The 20,815-nt window shown below is 39.1% G+C and overlaps 1 protein-coding gene across 1 annotated transcript; it reads right to left on the minus strand.

Annotated features, from left to right (window-relative positions):
* Positions 1-3,036: 3,036 nt before the first annotated feature.
* LOC137278394 (sorting nexin-24-like) lies at positions 3,037-19,758 on the minus strand. Its single transcript, XM_067810688.1, has 6 exons — positions 19,613-19,758; positions 17,893-17,976; positions 17,413-17,517; positions 9,484-9,560; positions 8,490-8,581; positions 3,037-5,727 (listed from the first exon to the last, which is right to left on the minus strand). Exons 1-6 carry the CDS (start codon positions 19,676-19,678, stop codon positions 5,651-5,653), a joined length of 501 nt encoding a protein of 166 aa, XP_067666789.1. The 5' UTR covers positions 19,679-19,758; the 3' UTR covers positions 3,037-5,650.
* Between the last annotated feature and the right edge of the window lie 1,057 nt (positions 19,759-20,815).

A 20,815-nucleotide genomic window follows, 5' to 3' on the forward strand; every position in this document is an offset into this window, starting at 1 on the left:
GTTACATCACGTTCCCATCACCAATTGTGGATCTTATCAGTACAACGATGCTTGACTTGTTTGCTAAGACTTCCTCCAGCAAAACAACATTCAGGTGTTACCATGACCCTCTTGATCACCTGATTTGTCCCCAAGTGAATATCTATGGGATGCTCTCAATGAACATTTGCCTAATCCGTCACCTCAGCCACTACATGAACTGCACGTACCACTTCAACAAGAGTGAAGAATGAGGACTATGATTTATGGATATACAACTTCTTTTATTCAGTGAGTGCGACGTTTCGACATAGATACTAATGTCGTCAAGCAAATGGTACAGGGTAATGAATTTCTGGAGGAATATATACGTGAAATGTTGTTAGAATGGATGAGAAGACGAATTGTTTATACAATTAGTGGGGTTGATGTACACAAACTTATGGGAAGCCAGACGTTAATAAGAAGTAGGGTATAGGAGATTGGCAACCAGTAGGATCTTGTTATAACAAAGTGGATTGAAGTACAGAATTATTTTGTCAAGTGATGATCTGCGAGTGGGATTTGGTAGTCCTCATCTCTGTTGATCACTGGTTCAATCTTCATGATGTGGAGTGCCTCTAGTAGGCTTGCGGATTTTGTAGTCTGATTGGTTCTTTTCTAAGATTTTGATGTCCCAGTTGATGGAGTGGTTTGGGTGGTCTCTGATGTGGTCGGCAATGGCTGATTTGAGGTCCTGTTTACTAACTGAGGTCTGGTGTTCCTTGAGTCTATGGATAAGGGGCCTGGAGGTTTCACCAACATAGGTGTTGCCACAGTCACATTCAATGTGGTACATTGCACTTGCTGGTTCTGGCTTCTGGGATGCTGTGGGCCTGCCTGTTGCTTGCAGGAGGTTCTGGATGGTGTTGTCTCTTTGGAAGGCGACGTCAATGTTGGCATGTTGTTTCAGGAGTCTGCGGATGTGGTGGCTGGTTGACAAAGGTATATGGTATTCGTTGTGAAGGCATGTCTGAGGTGGCCCAGCTTGATCTCGAGTAGTTCAGGTGTAGAGATGTGCACGACGGGTCAGGGTTGCGATAACGCCTTTCTTCACGAATACTCGCCCTCCTTTGTCAACCAGACCATCAAGAGCACCCTCCAGCCAACCACCAACAGCCCCAGACAACAATCAGCTCCCTTCACCATCAGCATCCTGTACATTGGATCAACCAGCCACCACATCCGCAGACTAATGAAACAACAGGCCAACATCGACGTTGCCTTCCAAAGAGACAACACCATCCAGAACCTCCTGCAAGCAACAGGCAGGCCCACAGCATCCCAGAAGCCCAGTATAAGTAAACTTATCCTCAGTACTTTTCGTTACACTCCACTGCTGAGTCTAACAAAACCTTATGGGAGGTCGCTTCAGGTAACCTTTGAGATTGACCAATCATAACACAGCTTACCAAATCGCAAAAGTGGACATTCGCACATACCTTTTAAATGTTTTATCTCGAAAAGGTTCGTACCCGAAGGATTCCGAATGCTAGTTAGCATACGCTCGCTTCCGGGTCATGCACACAGCATATGTACAACCATGACAACGGTGAGTACACGCGTTGAAAATAGTGTTTTTGGCAATATTCAAGGATTTCATCTTGCGGAAATATCAGCTAATGGTAACCATGTCAACAGAAACCCCAAGGATATATACTGCTGGTCAAATAATTGTGTTATATGCAGATTTTTGTTTGTGGAGAGATCTGTGTTAGTGACCTGAATATTTTGAAAGTCCCTCCGATCCCTAAATAGTAGCCATTGTCTGATTGGTGAAATCTATTTAATCGTCTTGCGTTTGATTGGACGGCCATTGGTCGCTCAAAGTTTACCTGACACGACCTTCTACTAGGTTTTGTTAGACTCAGTGGTAGGGTGTAACAAAATACACTGAGACTAAGTTTACTTAGACTGCCCAGAAGCCAGAACCAGCAGGTGTAGTGTACCACATTGAATGTGACTGTGGTGACACCTATGTAGGTGAAAACTCCAGACCCCTCATCCATAGACTCAAGGAACACCAGACCTCAGTTAGTAAACAGGACCCCAAATCAGCCACTGTCGACTACCCAAACCACTCCATCAACTAAAACATCATTAAAATCTTAGAAAAGAACCAATCAGACTACAAAATCCGCAAGCTACTACAGGCACTCCACATCATGAAGATCGAACCAGTGATCAACAGAGATGAGGGCTACCAAATCACACTCACATATCATCACTTGATAAAATAATTCTGTACTTCAATCCACTTTGTTATAACAACACCCTACTGACTTCCAATCTCCCATACCCTATTCCTCATTAACTTCTGGCTTCCCATCTGCTTGTGTACATCAACGCCATTAATTGTATAAACAACTCGTCTTCTCATCCATTATAACAACAATTCATGCATATATTCCTCCAGAAATTCATTACCCTGTACCATTTGCTTGACAACAACATTAGTATCTATGTCGAAATGTCACACTCACTGAATAAAAGAAGTTGTATATCCATAAATCATAGTCCTCATTCTTCATCTACTCAACTTCTAGAATGCCTATCAAAGATATTCAGCAAGAGTATCAGAACATTCCTCAAGACAGCACTCGGCATATTCTTTCTTCCTTCGACCACAGCTGCCAAGCTGTTATTGATGCTCATCATGGTCACACAGACATTTTACTTTGACCAAGTGGCGTTAATAACCGTCTGTGGTTTTACAAAACAATTTCTCGACAATCATGTCTTTGAAATTTGTAAAGTGATGTTTCTTCTGTACTGAGTGAGTGAGTTTAGTATTCCAGCTACATGAGGTAGAAAATCCAGTGATCAATAGCATGAGCATTGATTTGCTCAAATGGGAACTGATACAATGACATGTGCCAACCAAGTTGCATCCATTATTGTTGCATCCATTATTTACATTTGTTTATATAGGATGCAGGAATTTGTTTCCGTAGATCCCTGTACTGGTACCATCAGAAACCTCATAGAATAAGGCAAGAATAGAAAACAAGAAATCAGTCAAATAACACTGTGTATTTCATCACTTCAGTGCATGACAATAACACATTGACAATAACAACTGAACAAAGACAAGTCATCAGCGAGGCAGATGGGTTTAATGCCACTTCGAATAGTACACAACTCCGTGGAGGAAAGTCCAAAGAGAAGCAGATTGTCATTGATTACCTCTCTGCTAAAAACCACATTCTTCCTTTTCACATTCTCATGCTGTAACACTAATATGTTGACAATGTGTCTACATAACAGGTGCCCTGCCAAATTAATATGTTGACTGTCTCTCATAGATATCCTCGCAGCATCAATTCTGGAAGAATTTACCACTATGATTTATCTCACAGCTGTATCAGTGGTATTTTAAAACAAGTTTCACATGCTGACAAATTAGGCACAGGAAACAAATGTCTCCTGGTGTTCTTTGTTACTGACTGGAGATGATTGCCTCTTGAGCCTATTTTGCCAACATGTGAAACTTGTTTTGAAATACCACTGTTGTAGCTACCAGATAGCTCACAGTGGCAAAATGGGCCAGACAATGATACTATGGGTATACTTGTGGTGGCAGTCCCTGTGCTAAGTAACTGACAAAAGGGGTGGGTTTTATTGGAACCATACACAATTTTCACATAAATCGATAGAAAGAGATAAAATTTAATTCAAACACTGATGAAACTAAAAACATTTGTATAACTGTTAAATAAAGTGACACGATTAATATACACTAATATGTTGACAGTGTGTCTGCCATAACAGGTGCCCTGCCAAATCCTCATAGCATCAGTTCTGGAAGAAATTACCACTATGATTTATCTCACAGTTTTATCAGTGATAGTTTAAAACAAGTTTCACATGCTGACAAAAAAGGCACAGGAAACAAACGTCTCCTGGTGTTCTTTGTTACCGACAGGAGATGATTGCCTCTTGAGCCTATTTTGCCAACATGTGAAACTTGTTTTGAAATACCTCTGATGTAGCTACAAGATAGCTCACAGTACTTTCTGAACTGCTGTTCTCTGTTAAAAGTTTAATTTACACAAGGAAATATGGATGATTAATTTTCTATGGTAGTAGCATATCTCCAGGAAAATACTTTCAGAATTGGATTAGAAGCTGACCAAAAGAGCCTTTTCCAGCCGCGTGCCTACAGTGACTGTTGTATACATCAACATATATTGTTTCCCTAACCAAGTTGTGACCTTATTTCAAACATTACAAGTTGTAATGGAAATTAATACTGGTCCATTTGCCAAAGGCTAGAAGACATTGTTGGGTAAATAAAATTGTCATTTTACTAGTCCGTAAGTACCTGTATTCTTTGTTTATCTGTTTATTTCTACATATGTAGAATGGAGTGAGTTCAGTTTTAGGACACTTTTAGCAATATTCTTGTAGTATCATGGTTGGGAACACCATAAATGGGCTTCACACATAGTACCCATGTAGGGAATCAAACCCTGGGTCTTCTGCGTGACAAGCTAACACTTTAGCAACTAGATTACTCCACAGCCCATGTGTGGAACTCCTCATTCCTAAAATCACATTAGACACAACCTTTTATACACTAGACTTTCATAGTGCCAGAAAAGAAAAGCCCCCACGTCCCTGTTCATCCTCGATATCTCCAGTGTATACGTTCCAATGAATCTCCAATATACCCTGGATGCATCTACGGTTCGGCCCGAAAATTTTATTACCTCCCTTTGCTGGCTCCGCATTCTCACAGTAGCCAATCAGCTATGCCGCCGTTACAACAGAACTTGCCAGTATCAACAAAGATAGCAGTCACACCAGAAGGTTTGTTCGCAGTGTGACTTAGATTTTGGGGAAATCATACAGACACATTGATAGATCCAACTATTTTTAAAAAAATGTAGGCAAGAACTCCTTCTGCCTCTTTCAGAGAACCTGTGCATGGTTTGTCCAAGTTTAATCGGTCACATAATTTAAAAAGCGAAAATGAGTTGTGGTTGGTTCGCTCAAATTTTATAACCTCCCTTTGCTGGCTCCGCATTCTCACAGTGGCCAATCAGCTATGCCGCCATTACAACAGAACTTGCCAGTGTCAACAAAGATAGCAGTCGCAGCAGAAGGTTTGTTCGCAGTGTGACTTAGATTATGGGGAAATCATACAGACACATTGATAGATCCAACTATTTTTAAAAAAAAGTAGGCAAGAACTCCTTCTGCCTCTTTCAGAGAACCTGTGCATGGTTTGTGCAAGTTTAATCGGTCAGATAATTTAAAAAGCGAAAGTGAGTTGTGGTTGGTTCGCTCAACTTCCCAGCATATATACCTGAGTGGATAAAAAGCCAGCCGAGGGAGGTAATAAATTTATCGGGCTTAGCTGTAGATGAATCCAGGGTATAGTGGAGACTTATCAGAACGTATACCCTAGAGATATGGAGGAAAAATCCCTGTTTAGTTTATATCCACAGAGGACAAGTCTGACTGTGATAGCTAAAGGAGTATGAATACAAACACACATACAAATATTTATCTCAGATACAACAAAACATCAAATATCTGTAAGATTAGATATCAAACTGTTTTCCACTTTCCACAAGGAACATGGTGACCAATGCTACGGAACATTCAACACCATGGCGGGTATGTGTCATCTTGGGCAACCAGCGTCTCCTGGGGAGTACAGACCCCTTGTCACCCCCTCAGCAACTATGTCAGGAAGGGTACCTGTGGACAATTGAAACATTGTTATCACTTCCAGGTTCACACATGTATTCATACTCCAAGTTTCAAATTCTTATATGAAACAGTAATGTACGTATCATCCAATACACAATACACTGACATAAAGTATGTTGACTTCAAGTCATTTTTTATCACATATTACTGAAATTAATCTTTTGTTGATAAACAATAAGTTGTGTATCTATCCATGGAGTTTGAACTACTTTGTTGTGAGAATGTGCATCAAACTCAGATTTGAAAATGTGAACTGTAACTTGCATATTAGCAGTGTAGGAAAAATAGCCAGTCCAATGTCCAAGACAGGTGAATTTTGTGGAGGACGGGTTAAAAAAAATCTAGTTTGTCCTCACGTCGGGTCAGTTTTAGCAAACCAATGACATATATATTATGATTATAACCTTTTTGAATATTGTCAAAAGATACCAGAAGAATCAAACAGATAAAATTATCACAAACAAAACTGATTTGCTATATAAGAACTGAGTTCTCTCCCTCAGCTTCTTGTGCATATTAAATGATGGCTTAAAATAAAACAAACCAGTTTTAAGTCTTGAAATGGCGTTATATTCACACTTGGAGGACAGGTTAGATTTTGGCAGGAGTGGTAAAAAAAAAGACCGCCCAGTCCTGTGGACAGGCTATATTTTCTACATCTTTCCTATACTGATATTAACATTGCTGAAAAAAATGTATTTATTTAACAAATGAATTTACTGGAGCAAAAATGCTACAAACCATGATTACTATGAACCCTGCAAGTTAAAATTTTCACAAGCTACAGCATTTCCAACAATATGGTGTGGTAGAGGTATATGATGTTATAGCACAGTAAAGTATGGTATAGAACAGAACGGCATGGAGGAGTATGGTATACGACACAGTAAAGTATGGTACAAAAACTGTATGGTGTGGTGGAGGAGTATCATATTATAGCAGTGTAAAAAATGATAAAGGACAGAATGGCGGGGGTAGAGGAGTATGGTGTTATAGCACAGTAAAGTAGGACACAAGGACAGTATGGCGGGGTAGAGGAGTATGGTGTTGTAGCACAGAAAAGAAGCGTGCAAGGACAGTATGGCATGCTATAAGAGTATAGTGTTATAGCACAGTAAAGTGTGGTACAGGGACAGTATGGCATGCTAGAAGAGTATAGTGTTATAGCACAGTAAAGTGTGGTACAAGAACAGTATGGCATGCTAGAAGAGTATAGTGTTATAGCACAGTAAAGTGTGGTACAAGAACAGTATGGCATGCTAGAAGAGTATAGTGTTATAGCACAGTAAAGTGTGGTACAAGAACAGTATGGCATGCTAGAAGAGTATAGTGTTATAGCACAGTAAAGTGTGGTACAAGAACAGTATGGCATGCTAGAAGAGTATAGTGTTATAGCACAGTAAAGTGTGGTACAGGGACAGTATGGCATGCTAGAAGAGTATAGTGTTATAGCACAGTAAAGTGTGGTACAAGAACAGTATGGCATGCTATAAGAGTATAGTGTTATTGCACAGTAAAGTGTGGTACAAGAACAGTATGGCATGCTAGAAGAGTATAGTGTTATAGCACAGTAAAGTGTGGTACAAGGACAGTATGGCATGCTAGAAGAGTATAGTGTTATAGCACAGTAAAGTGTGGTACAAGAACAGTATGGCATGCTAGAAGAGTATAGTGTTATAGCACAGTAAAGTGTGGTACAAGAACAGTATGGCATGCTAGAAGAGTATAGTGTTATAGCACAGTAAAGTGTGGTACAAGAACAGTATGGCATGCTAGAAGAGTATAGTGTTATAGCACAGTAAAGTGTGGTACAGGGACAGTATGGCATGCTAGAAGAGTATAGTGTTATAGCACAGTAAAGTGTGGTACAGGGACAGTATGGCATGCTAGAAGAGTATAGTATTATAGCACAGTAAAGTGTGGTACAAGAACAGTATGGCATGCTAGAAGAGTATAGTGTTATAGCACAGTAAAGTGTGGTACAAGAACAGTATGGCACGCTATAAGAGTATAGTGTTATTGCACAGTAAAGTGTATGGCACAAGAACAGTATGGCATGCTAGAAGAGTATAGTGTTATAGCACAGTAAAGTGTGGTACAAGAACAGTATGGCATGCTAGAAGAGTATAGTGTTATAGCACAGTAAAGTGTGGTACAAGAACAGTATGGCATGCTAGAAGAGTATAGTGTTATAGCACAGTAAAGTGTGGTACAAGAACAGTATGGCATGCTAGAAGAGTATAGTGTTATAGCACAGTAAAGTGTGGTACAAGAACAGTATGGCATGCTAGAAGAGTATAGTGTTATAGCACAGTAAAGTGTGGTACAAGAACAGTATGGCATGCTAGAAGAGTATAGTGTTATAGCACAGTAAAGTGTGGTACAAGAACAGTATGGCATGGTAGAGGAGCACTGTGTTATAGCACAGAAAAGTATGGTGCAAGGACAGTATGGCAGGGTAGAGATATATGGTGTTACAGCACAGAAATGTAGGGTGCAAGGACAGTATGGCGGGGTAGAGGAGTATAGTGTTGTAGCACAGAAATATAGGGTGCAAGGACAGTATGGCGGGGTAGAGGAGTATGGTGTTGTAGCACAGAAAAGAAGGGAGCAAGGACAGTATGGCAGGGTAGAGGAGTATAGTGTAATAGCACAGTAAAGTATGGTACAAGGACAGTATGGCACGCTAGAAGAGTATGGTGTTTAGCACACTAAAGTATGGTACAAGGACAGTATTAATGCATTCTCACTTGTGGTATTCTCCTGGAGGAAACAGTCAGCGGGGAATGAGATCACTGGCTGGTGACTGACCCGCATGTCTTGGCTCAATTTGTCCAAGGAGCTGAAACATTCATCATCACTATAAGTCTCAGGACTGAAATATACATCATCACTACAAGTCTCAGGGCTGAAAGTTGCATTATCACTACAAGTCTCAGGGCTGAAACTTACATTATCACTACAAGTCTCTGGGTTGAAACTTGCATTATCACTACAAGTCTAAGGGCTGAAACTTGCATTATCACTACAAGTCTGGGTTGAAACATACTCATCACTACAAGTCGCACAACTGAAACATATATCATCACTACAACGGCCCTGAGAGATGTGGTGATGCTATAGAGATGTTATAGTTGTACAACATCACTGAGGAGGATAAATAACAAGCCACACATGACTATGTTATTCTTGCTCAGGGCTGAAATACACAACAAAACAACTATGCAACAGCTATTTCCCCCTGTGTGTCCATAATATTGTTATAATTTTCCTTGTTGTCTGAAGCATTCCTGAGTGAGTGAGTGAGTGAGTTTAGTTTTACACCACACTCAGCAATTTCACTAGGAGCAAATGAAAATATGACGGTAGTCTGTAAATAATCAAGTCTGGACCAGACAATCCAGTGATCAACAACATGAGCATCGATCTGCGCAATTGGGAACCGATGACATGTGTCTGACCACCTGATCCCGTTAGTGTTGCCTCTTTGAATACCTAAAAAAGTAGACGGTATAAAGGGGTCAGTTTATGTATGTGTTATACTTTCTGGTAGTGAGAAAACATCATCATACCGCCTCGCGTGAAAGAACAAGAAAAAATGTTTGCAACAAAACATCATTAGACAAGATTATTTACCTTTTCAGTTCTAATGTGGTTTTGCTGATCTTTAAGGTCATATACAGCATTGGTTGCTGTCATACAGTTCTAACCTGCTATCCTCACAGGATTAAAACGTGTACTTACTCGATACTATCAGAGAAATTGGTAATTCCCAGGAACTTGAGGAGGGATTTGGGGAGAATATCACCATCTAGTGTACCCTGAAACAGAAACCATGATGAGCAACACGGACAATGATGATCACCATCTGGTGTACCCTGAAACAGAAACCATGATGAGCAACACGGACAATGATGATCACCATCTGGTGTACCCTGAAACAGAAACCATGATGAGCAACACGGACAATGATGGTCACCATCTGGTGTACCCTGAAACAGAAACCACGATGAGCAACACTGACAATGATGATCACCATCTGGTGTACCCTGAAACAGAAACCACGATGAGCAACATGGACAATGATGATCACCATCTGGTGTACCCTGAAACAGAAACCACGATGAGCAACACTGACAATGATGATCACCATCTGGTGTACCCTGAAACAGAAACCACGATGAGCAACACGGACATATATATGATCACCATCTGGTGTACCCTGAAACAGAAACCATGATGAGCAACACGGACAATGATGATCACCATCTGGTGTACCCTGAAACAGAAACCACGATGAGCAACACGGACATATATATGATCACCATCTGGTGTACCCTGAAACAGAAACCATGATGAGCAACATGGACATATATATGATCACCATCTAGTGTTCCCTGAAACAGAAACCAAGATGAAACATGAACATGGAAATGATCATCAACCAGGAAACACCACTGTCATCCAGCTAGTATACTGGCAGACATAGTCTGTCTCACCGTTCCTGAACAGTATTCTTTTCCCTACTACTTAGCCCTCCCAGCAATGCTCAAGCCCTATATGTAGCAAGTTTAGATTTCACTAGTCTGTCTCACAGTCCCTGAACTACATTACATTTCATTCAGCCTAGCCCTCCATTCAATGCTGAAGCAAGTCCAATTTCCCAGAATTTCACATCTCACTGGGTCTCTTTATCAATTTTAATGGGTTTGTTTCTATCAAAATTATATATATTCAGAGACTTACCATCAATATACCAGCAGGTGTACTGGAAGACATTGAAACTCACACATGGAACACTCTGAGGATGGCAATGTAGATTTCTTCTTGTTACACTATAAGTTATCACATCATGTCGAGGGAAATACAGGGTTTTATCAGTCCCGAGTAAGGTTGATAAAAAAATGCATTTATCTAGCTGAATGTTTTCACTAAATCAAAACAAAACAACACACATCGAATCCACTTGCTGCTATGTTGACACCAGCTGATCGTTTGACCTCAATGCACCACACGTTACTAAAGGCTTGTTGATACACGCTTTTCTCACTTCGCGTCGTCACCGAGGCGTAGCAGGGTGATATGACTTTTACAGCGGGAGTATAAGACTTTTATACTCCCGCTGGTGGATCGTGATGGATGTACCTGGTATTTTATCAGATTCACATGGACCAATCAAAACTCGACATTCTTACATGAGGCTATATAATGTGATTTATTTCAGATATTACAAGGGTAGCGGTGTGGCTTAGTGGTTAAAGCAATCGCTTGTCATGCTGAACCCCGAAATTTGATTCCCCACATGGGTACAATATATGACCATTTCTATCCTCCCCTGCTGATATTGCTGGAACAATGCTAAAAGAGGCATAAAACCATACTCTGTCACTCACTTAGATATGACAAGTAAAGGCATGACGATACAGAAATTCAAAATATGATACGGTAAGTATCACGATATCTTGGAATGATACAATATGATTCGATGCATATCACAATATGCTATCTTTTGTTATTTTCTTTAAAAACACACATTTTGATATCAAGTAACAGTCCAAATTTTGACATAACCATCAATTTCCAGAGAAAATGAACAATTTTATGGTGAATGATATGTATCACAATACAGAAAAAAGCATTGATATATTAATTGTCCGATAAAGTATCACGATTATTGAGACTACGATATATCGTCACAGCTCTAATGACAAGTGATGACTTTACCCACTAGGCTACCTCACAGCACTTGTACCTATCCACCATGAGTCACCTCAAAGGTCCAGAGTGTAACCAAACCCAGGCTTAGGTGGGACAAGTGAGTTTTATCCTATTTATTTCTGCATCAGTTTTCGAAACATAACACTTACACAGACTCCATACATTGACAATAACATTTCTAATTTGATATTGTTAGAACAAGATTTAACACAAACTGGTTAATGAATCAGAATATTTTTCTGACAGTGATTTCGTACTTTAAAGTTCTGTTTTGTAACTTCATAGAAACTTACGAAGCTATTTAGACAATGCAAAAATTTGGGAAAGCAGACCTACTAATAAAGTCAACATTTAAACTTATCATGGTGTTATCTAAGAATTTTCATTTACAGGGAGTGTGTTTTGGGAAGTAAATCTTACTAAGTACAAACTTTTACTTTCGAGTGTCTTTTTACATGTCCATTACATGTAAAATTCAGTACTTTTCACAAAGAAAACATTTTAATCTCATTCAGGTCATACAATCGCTCACAGATAAGTAAGTACGTATCCTGCAGTGGAACTCAACCTACGTGACAGCTGCCATATTGTATACTCACCAGATGTCAGCTTGAGCTCCATTATGCATAGTCATGGTAGGCCAGCTTAAATTTTATCTCAGAAATTCCTGGTATTTTGGTTGCATGACGCAAAGACATGTCAGGCCAGCCTAAACTATAACTCAGCAATTCCTGCCTAATCAAAAACATGTCCTTTTTCTGATGCAACATATATCTTAGAAGGTTACCATTTCTGTTGCAATGCCATCATAGGAATTTTGTTAACGGAAAATGTAAATAGGATGCCTTTGTGGATTGATTAAATTTTGATTTGATTCATCGCTGTCATAACAAAATTTGAAAAAAATCATAATGGCATTTCGGATGACAATCAACCAGTGTCAAAAAAAACTAAAAAATTGAAATATGTTCATAGTCAATTAATTGTTGTTAATTATTCAGCCACATGTTAGAAATAAGTCACTTGCTTTGTTAATTAACATCTATCCAGTTGTATGCCTTCACTTTCACCCATCTTCAACATCTGACATGAGAATGACAGCTGTGTCATTATATTCAACCAGAATATAGATATGAATTATTTACTTCTGGTCATGAGACAATGGCAATATAATCAGGATGGTCACACATGGTTTGGTCACCATCTTGTTTTTCAAATGAATCTAATCAAAATTCATCAGAATTTAATGTACAGTGGGTGGGTGGGTGGACCTTCATGGGTCCCTTAATTTACAGACTGATCAAGATACATGCATATTGTGAATGCCATAACAAACCATTATGCCTATTGTTGTTTGTTCTCCTTGTCATTTCACCATTAATCATATGTTTATTCAAGTATAGCGCTTTTTTGGATTGTTGGGTTAGCCTCCTATTCGCCAGACTGGGGCCATCTAATCTTTATAGCAATAAAAGTAGGAAGTGTGCCAGGATTCACAAGGCAAAACACTATGCCTGAACTGTACCTGATCTCAAAATGTTCATCACATACATTAAGATAGAAAAGTGTGTTATTTTAACTCATTTATGCATTAATTAAATGGATATGTACACTCCTTAATAATTACAAAGTGCATGTACAAACTGAGCCTGACCTCCCTATTGTTAGCTTTACCCCAGACAGAATCATGGACACAGGGTCAAGTCCTTGTACAGTCAAAGTAGACTTGGCTCAGTAGTATTCATTACACTGCTATACTTAGTCTAGTACAAGCCCTACTACAAGGTCGTATCTGCAAACCTTTTGAACAAACTATGACCACCCAATCAAAAGCAAGCAAGCTGAAAGCATTTAACCAATCAGACGCCAACTACTTTAAGGTTCAGTGGGACTTTCAATACGGCAGCAAATGAAAATCTGCATAAAACACAGATATCAGGGTTGACTTGCACATAGCAATCTTAACGCTACAATGATTGGAACTTCCATTCTTCAACATAGGCTTAAGACAGTCATAGCGCTAAAATTGCTTTGTGCAAGTGGGCCCTGACCTGCAGTATGTATGCTTTGGCGCATCCAATGACACGATTACTATTGACACATATTTCCACAAGATTCCTGGAATATTGAAAAAAGCACTATTTTCAGTGATTGTTTACTCCCTGTTGTGAATAATGGTGTCCTCCATGTGTATCACGTAATCATGTAGAAAACAGCGTTCCGAATCATTTGAGTACAAACGTTTTGAAGGTAAAATTTAAAACAGCATGTGCGAAAGGTAACTTTCACGATTTGGTAACCCACGTTCTGATTGGTCAGTTCAAATGTTTAGCTGACACAACCATCTACTCGAGTTTGTTAGACTCAGTATAACAGTGTAACAGATAATACCAAGCCTAAGTTTACTTCGACTGGTCACCATACCTCTCCAGCTAAGCTAGGTGTTCTTGGACACATCCACTATCACCATAATATGTTGACCCAGCACATTCCTGTTATTGTCCATGATTATTCAGGATGTATACACAACTCTTGGGATAATCATTCAACTGTGTTGCCTTTGTTTCTCCAACCACTGACCCATGGGACATTTTATACATAGTCATTTATGATAAAACTCTGATCAATGAGGCTGGGTAATAGATATCGAGGTCTTTCTGAACAATGACAGTGTTTTACGCTACATTTCATCTATCACAACTATCAATGCTGTATTGATGTAAGGTGATACACTGATCAACGCTTATAGTCATCAGACCACGAACAACTGCAGCAGTGAGTGAGTGAGTGAGTGAGTGAGTTTTATGCTGCAGTCAGCAATATAAGGGCAATATGGTGGCAGTCTGTAAATAATCGAGTCTGGACAAGACAATCCTGTGATCAACAGCATGAGCCTCAATCTGCAAAACTGTGTCAACCACGTGAGCGAACCTGACCATCCCTTCCCATTAGTCGCCTCTTATGAAAAGTTCATTACATCAAAAGAGTGAACTGCTTAACCAAAAGGCCACCAGAGATGCTTCCAGTGTCAAACCGCTCGGTCATGCACTTGATATATGGGTTAGTGACAAAGCTGGGAGATAATTTGCTCTCTAAATACCAAAAACATGACACTGTTTTTGCAGTTTTTGAAATGGTGGAGTTTTGCTGGAATGCATGACCTTAAACACTGCATCAGGAAAACTGTCACACATAAAATAACTTAAAGACTGTTATAAAATTATGAATGGCTTATGATATAGTAAAATTATTTAATTATTTTCGTTGTTAGTTTGAATTTTTCCCTCAGTCCATATGTCAAGTGAGCACCATCTAGGTAATGCCACAAGCAGCAATATTCCAGTTATATATTGGCTGCCTGTAAAGAAAGGCGTCCAGACTTCATGGGTTGCTGAAGACCATTTCTAATCTTGATCTTCACAGGTCTAAAACCAAACAAGCGAGAAAGCAATCATTACTTATCATACTGAAAAGGCTTATAAAGACATAGTCTGGGCTTGCAGTGTCATAAGTTTAACTCATTGGGAGGTATTTCCAAATCAGAGTACTAAGTAAAGACAAGATGTATGGACAACTTCTATATGACAATACAAGCAAAGTTTCAGAGAAGGTTGTACCACCATTATGAAAAACATGAAGTACAGAGTATTGACGAGAAGTTTACACACAGCTATTCGACTGGGTTCATACACATGGAGCATTGTAAGAAAGGAGTAGCCAACTAGTGCGTGAGTTTAGTATTATGCCACAATATTCCACCGATATCATGGCAGGGGTCACCAGAAATGGGTTTAGCACACTGTACCCATGCAGGGAGTCGAACCCAGGTCTCAGGTATGATGAGCAAACACTTGAATCACTAGGCTACCCTGCTGCCTCTGCCTTTTTAGTATGCAATACAGATGATATGAGGTGAATACACAACCATGAAGCCAGTACTAATAAGCGGATTGTGACTTGCTGGAATCCTTCTCCAATATTAATCAGGCGGTACATAAACTAATAGTCTTGATCACTGATGATTGATGGTTAGAATTATGTGAAATGGACTGCTTCTTGCATTTTTCTGGTTTTTATCGTCCAAAAATTACATCCAAGTTATATATAAAACACCATCCAGCTAACATAATGATTGAGGACACTGCACTGCATTATAAGTTGTTCACTGGTCTCGAGGAGGGAGGCAAGGGTTGAGATACCCTGGATGTCTGTTTATGTTCCTTGACCTCTATGGTAGAGGGGAACATTAACAAACATAGAGGGTACATCAACCCATGGTCCCCGAGGGACCAGTGAACAATGTATTTATCTTACCAAACACCTCAATATTAATTTTGGTCTGTTTGAAGCATACCTATTAGAGTGTACACTTCAGCCAACCTATGTGAATCAAACGATTCGAATCTTGCATCTTGCTGTTTTTTCCTGCAAGTACTGTCTTATGAAAGTCACTGCGATGTAATTCCCCCTCTTAGGAACTACATTTGAACGTTTTGTCAAAATGTATGCTATGGAAAGAGAGTCAAATGTGTTTGTATCCATCGCTAGATTTTGCAGACATCACAAGAAACACAGATTTAGTGTTATCTCCCTTCCATCGATTTCTAGTCGCAAAACATCTGTAATTTCTGTGCATCATGTGTCTTTTAATATCATTCAAGATACAAAAGTAACTACAACGAAGTAGCGAATGAGTTGCTATTGGCAGCAGGGTATATTGCTCAGCCAATCAGAAAACGACATTTATTTGTGATGTGAGATAAAAACTAATAGTCTTGATCACTGATGATTGATGGTTAGAATCATGTGAAATGGACCGCTTCTTAGATTTTTTTGGTTGCTATCGTTCCAAAATGACACCCAAATTTAAATTTAAACCACCATCCAGCTAACATAACACTGCATTCAGTATCACTGCAGTGTTGAAAGTTACCTCTTTTATGAAGTAGCAAGAACCTGCTACCTGTTTTAAGTCCCTTATCCGTTTTCAGTATTTTTTCCTAGTGCATAAAATATATCATATAATCAGTTCACAGCGTGCTAAGTACCTCTGCATACTGGTATTTATCAAGTTATGTGAAAGTAATACCTTTACTTGTATTATCAGACAACGTTTTATCGCTTCAGGAAATGATGAACATCAATTATCAAACATATGAAACACTAATGTTATACAATGCAGTCTCTCCAACTCAGACTCTCTTTCTCGGATTGCTGTATATACCGGACTGAACTTACGGTCCCAACATAATCCTTCTTTATACAAAATTTCTGTGTAACTGGGACTGCAGTCTAATTTGGACTTTTTAGTCAGTCCCAAGCCAGTCTGAATTAGATTAGATTAGATAGAGTGCACTTTGCTTCTGCACAACTGGGCTGACTGGTTCTGTGTCGCAATTATGCAAGTATTATGATTTGTAAGTGACAAAGTTAAGTTACAATGAGCATTTTGGGGAAAATAAAAGCCGAATAACAGTTTACCAGTGAAAGTGCACAAGTGGAGATCTTTCCTTTCAAAATAATGGCTAATTGATGAATGTAAGCAGTTTCACTAAAATCTACCAGGTAGCAAGTTTTTGCTACTGTGTGTTTTTTCAGTTAGCAAAATAGGATTCTGAATAGCAAATTTGCTACCTTAAAGTGTTAATTTTGAACCCTGCACTGTCTACATGTTTACACTGTCAAAAAATAAAAAGTCCCCTCAAAACACAGAGTAAGGAACCTCATAGCTCTGAGTTTCTAAAATTGCTCAAAGCCACTTTAAGAGACCATATCAGTGACTCCCCCAGCCACAGGATCAACTGAGGTTAAAAAACCTGCCTGATTTAATAAATATATCACATCTGCTACAATGAAACTATGGACCATTTAGATCACTGGTGTTACAAGCTTTAACATCTTGGCCATGCAAAATCCTCCCATGATACAGTTTGAGAGACAGTCACGTGTACCTACCTGTAAATAGTTTTGTAAACCACTTCGTCTCTGCTCTAATACTTTGGGATTCCACTTGAGAACCTTCTTTGGAGGAAACTCGGGTGTTCTCATAACTTTCTTCAGCTGAAATGTAATATAATGCTACAGACATTTCTATGTGATTTATCAAATGTAGCCTTCTGAAAAAACATTAAATATTTGTCTGTGAGAGAAAGACAATCACAGGAAACTACAGCCAGCAGTGGCAATATGTCTCCTGCTAGCTGAACCACATTATTTCCACTTGCCGCCCACATCTTTCTTTACACTCACAGACAAAGTGTAAGTCTAATGGTTGTATGTGCAGAATAGTTTTTGGGGAGTGTGGGCATGGTTGTTGCCTTTTTTCAAATCATGAGGATCAGATTACAGAGTATTCATCCTACCAATCACACATTTGTAATTCAAACATAGTTATGAAAATCACTGACTCAAAGGTCCCTCACAAAAATGTTTTACCTGTTTATGAAGTTCCTCAAACTCTGTGTACCTCTTCTCCACTGTGTGATATCTACCAGACACCCAAACTTCCAAGAAAAACACCTGTAATTCAAATGGTTCTACTTGGAAATATGATAATAAATTTAATTTGTTTATTCCAGTCTTTGATGAACGATAAAACAGTAACCAGCTCAAGGATGATTGCTAATTTTTGTATGTAAGGATTATTTTCAAAGTGCAATGGAAAATCACTGCATAAACTGCTGACATTGTTACGCAGGTCAAAACAGCCTAGTGTCAGAATGGCCTAGAAAGATAAATTAAAATGGCCACAAAAATTTCAAAGGTCACCACCAGCAATCAGAAGGGCTACAAAAAAAATAAAACAGACAAAAAGTATGTACAACAGACCAAATTATTGGATCCCATATTACATGCACTGTACATATAAGCAGCTTTCGAAATACCTGAATGCCCCACCATCCAAGATGGGTTATTTTCAATACTGACAGCAAAATTCTCAGATTCATATAACACACATATATATGAAGATATTTTGTGCGCAGGTAAGTTTTGGTTAGGGTTGTCAAGTTTTACATTTAACCAGCTCTGTGGTATGGTTGAAATTTATGGGAGTTTCAAAGACAGAAAACAGTTCTTAAATCTGCTTGTTTTATATGTATTACACATGTTGTTGATATGTTGAAACAAAAAACAAAGAAAGGTTTCCTCATTAGGATCAAAGATTATTCAACAGGCTGGTTCACTGGTCACTACAGAGATTTAGTCATTGAGATTGATCAAAACAAGAAGAAACTTCTAATGGTAGAAATTACATTGTAAACAAAAGTCAATAATTTTGTTAGAGACATTACATCAATTCTCTTTACCTTCATTCATTCATTCATTAAGTGTAATCACTGTGATCCTGGAGATGACAGTCTTTGCATAAATGTTCATATTCACATGTTAGGGGCAAACAGATATGTTTGTCTTATAGTAAATTAACAGGTTATTTTCTTTATGCTTGCTTCAGAGATAAGGATTGTTAAATCTGTTACCTAATCGCTGTATATAATTGCAAAATGGCTTTAGGCAGACTTGTAATATTTGTTGAACAGCAACACATTTGTTTTAATTTGGTTGTAACTTGATAGTTTGGATACCTGTTCTGCAAGCAAAGGTTCATAAAGTGATATTAAACAGATGACAGTCACAAGCTGTATGAGAACTACAGAATTAGTGACAATGTATTTCTGAAAGTATATACTGTATTTATTGAAAATTAGTACAGACCTGACGTTCATCTGTGTCTATTGTGACTTTTTGTTCAGGATATTAAGACAATTGGTTTCTGAATTGTTTGTGTGACTGTCTTGACATTTTAAAAGTTTTGAGGCCGCTTGACACAAGGCCGTTTTGAAAGCATCTCAACACACGCACTTGTTCCTTACGTAACAAAGTATTTTCACAAAGACTTAGGCTGCTATGTAAACTATAACTACAGAGGGCATTGAAAGGTCTGGCAAATACCTGTTATGACCTACAGGCAGCCGTTAAGAAAATGTCATGTTATAAGCAGTGCATGTTCACTGTAACATTTACATGGATGTAGTGATTGTTGATGAAAAGACTGACTTTTCCGTTTCCTGGGTTTCAGAGAAAGCCACCGAAGCTAGCGATTTATTCCTGTAACAATAGACGTATACATTGTAACTTAACCTCGGGTAGAACTCACCGTGAATGTGTTTTCGTGTTCATCTTTGATTTTCCGATAACTTGGCACAGACGCTCGTATGAACATTGTATGGGGATTGTAATAAAATGCCTCCAAACGTTGACAGCTGGTAGCTGAGGTGGGAGGGACGAATTCTAGAGTGACCTCCCCTTGGGTAATTCAAAATCTCCCCGATTACGAATCATGTACAATCAGGGAGACTATTATTATATAGATTGTCCTAGATTATCCCTGGTACAGTGGACAGCCTGCAACGAACACAAGGAAAATATTGTGACGTAGAGGATCAGCCTCAGCATCTGACCGAAAACAGACATTAGTAGAACTAAAAGTTTGGAAAATGCAATAAAACTGATCGAATGGTTTATATCGTGGTGGAGCAGTATGTTCAGTGGGTAAACCGTTTGCTCGTCACGCCTATGGCCTGGGTTCGATTCCCCACACGGGTATCCTATTTCTGGTAATTAACACGGTGTTTATATTCAGTGACTTTAAATTATATCAAACCGATACAAGTTGTGTCCCGGAGGTGAAACTGTATCTGCATTTGAAGTAAAGGTTGAAAACTCTACATAACATCAGCCTGTCGGAGTTTAATGCAAATTTCAAGCGAATATGTACCTGTTGTATATCAGACGTCCCGTAAGGACATTTCAAATTACACTGAGAAATCTTCAAATGTGACATCAAATTACGGCTTTCTGTGATAATTGCCAATTCATAGGATCTTCCGAAAGGAAAATCGACAACAGCAAACAAAAATTGTGAGACCTTTGCAATATTTCTAAACCGATCTCTTTGAGCCCCATCTCTCTCTCTCTCTCTCTCTCTCTCTCTCTCTCTCTCTCTCTCTCTCTCTCTCTCTCTCTCTCTCTCTCTCTCTCTCTCTCTCTCTCTCTCTCTCTCTCTCTCTCTCTCTCTCTCTCTCTCTCTCTCTCTCTCTCTCTGGACCCGTGAAGGCCCCTGGGTAGAATAGGCCTTCAGGAATATTGCTGAGTGTGGCGTAAAACTAAACTCACTCACTCACTCACTCTCGTGCTCACCTGTGTTGTCGTTAGTATATGAAGCGTACGTAGAATATATAGAATCGATCGTAACCTGACTTGCAAATTGCGTAGATCGGTATTGTCAATGTCAGCCACAGGATTACTGGGTCCAGACTCGATCATATACAGGCCGCAGTTGGATCACTGAATGCTGCGG

The sequence above is a fragment of the Haliotis asinina genome, chromosome 3 (genome assembly GCF_037392515.1).
Source record: "Haliotis asinina isolate JCU_RB_2024 chromosome 3, JCU_Hal_asi_v2, whole genome shotgun sequence".
Taxonomy (NCBI): domain Eukaryota; kingdom Metazoa; phylum Mollusca; class Gastropoda; order Lepetellida; family Haliotidae; genus Haliotis; species Haliotis asinina.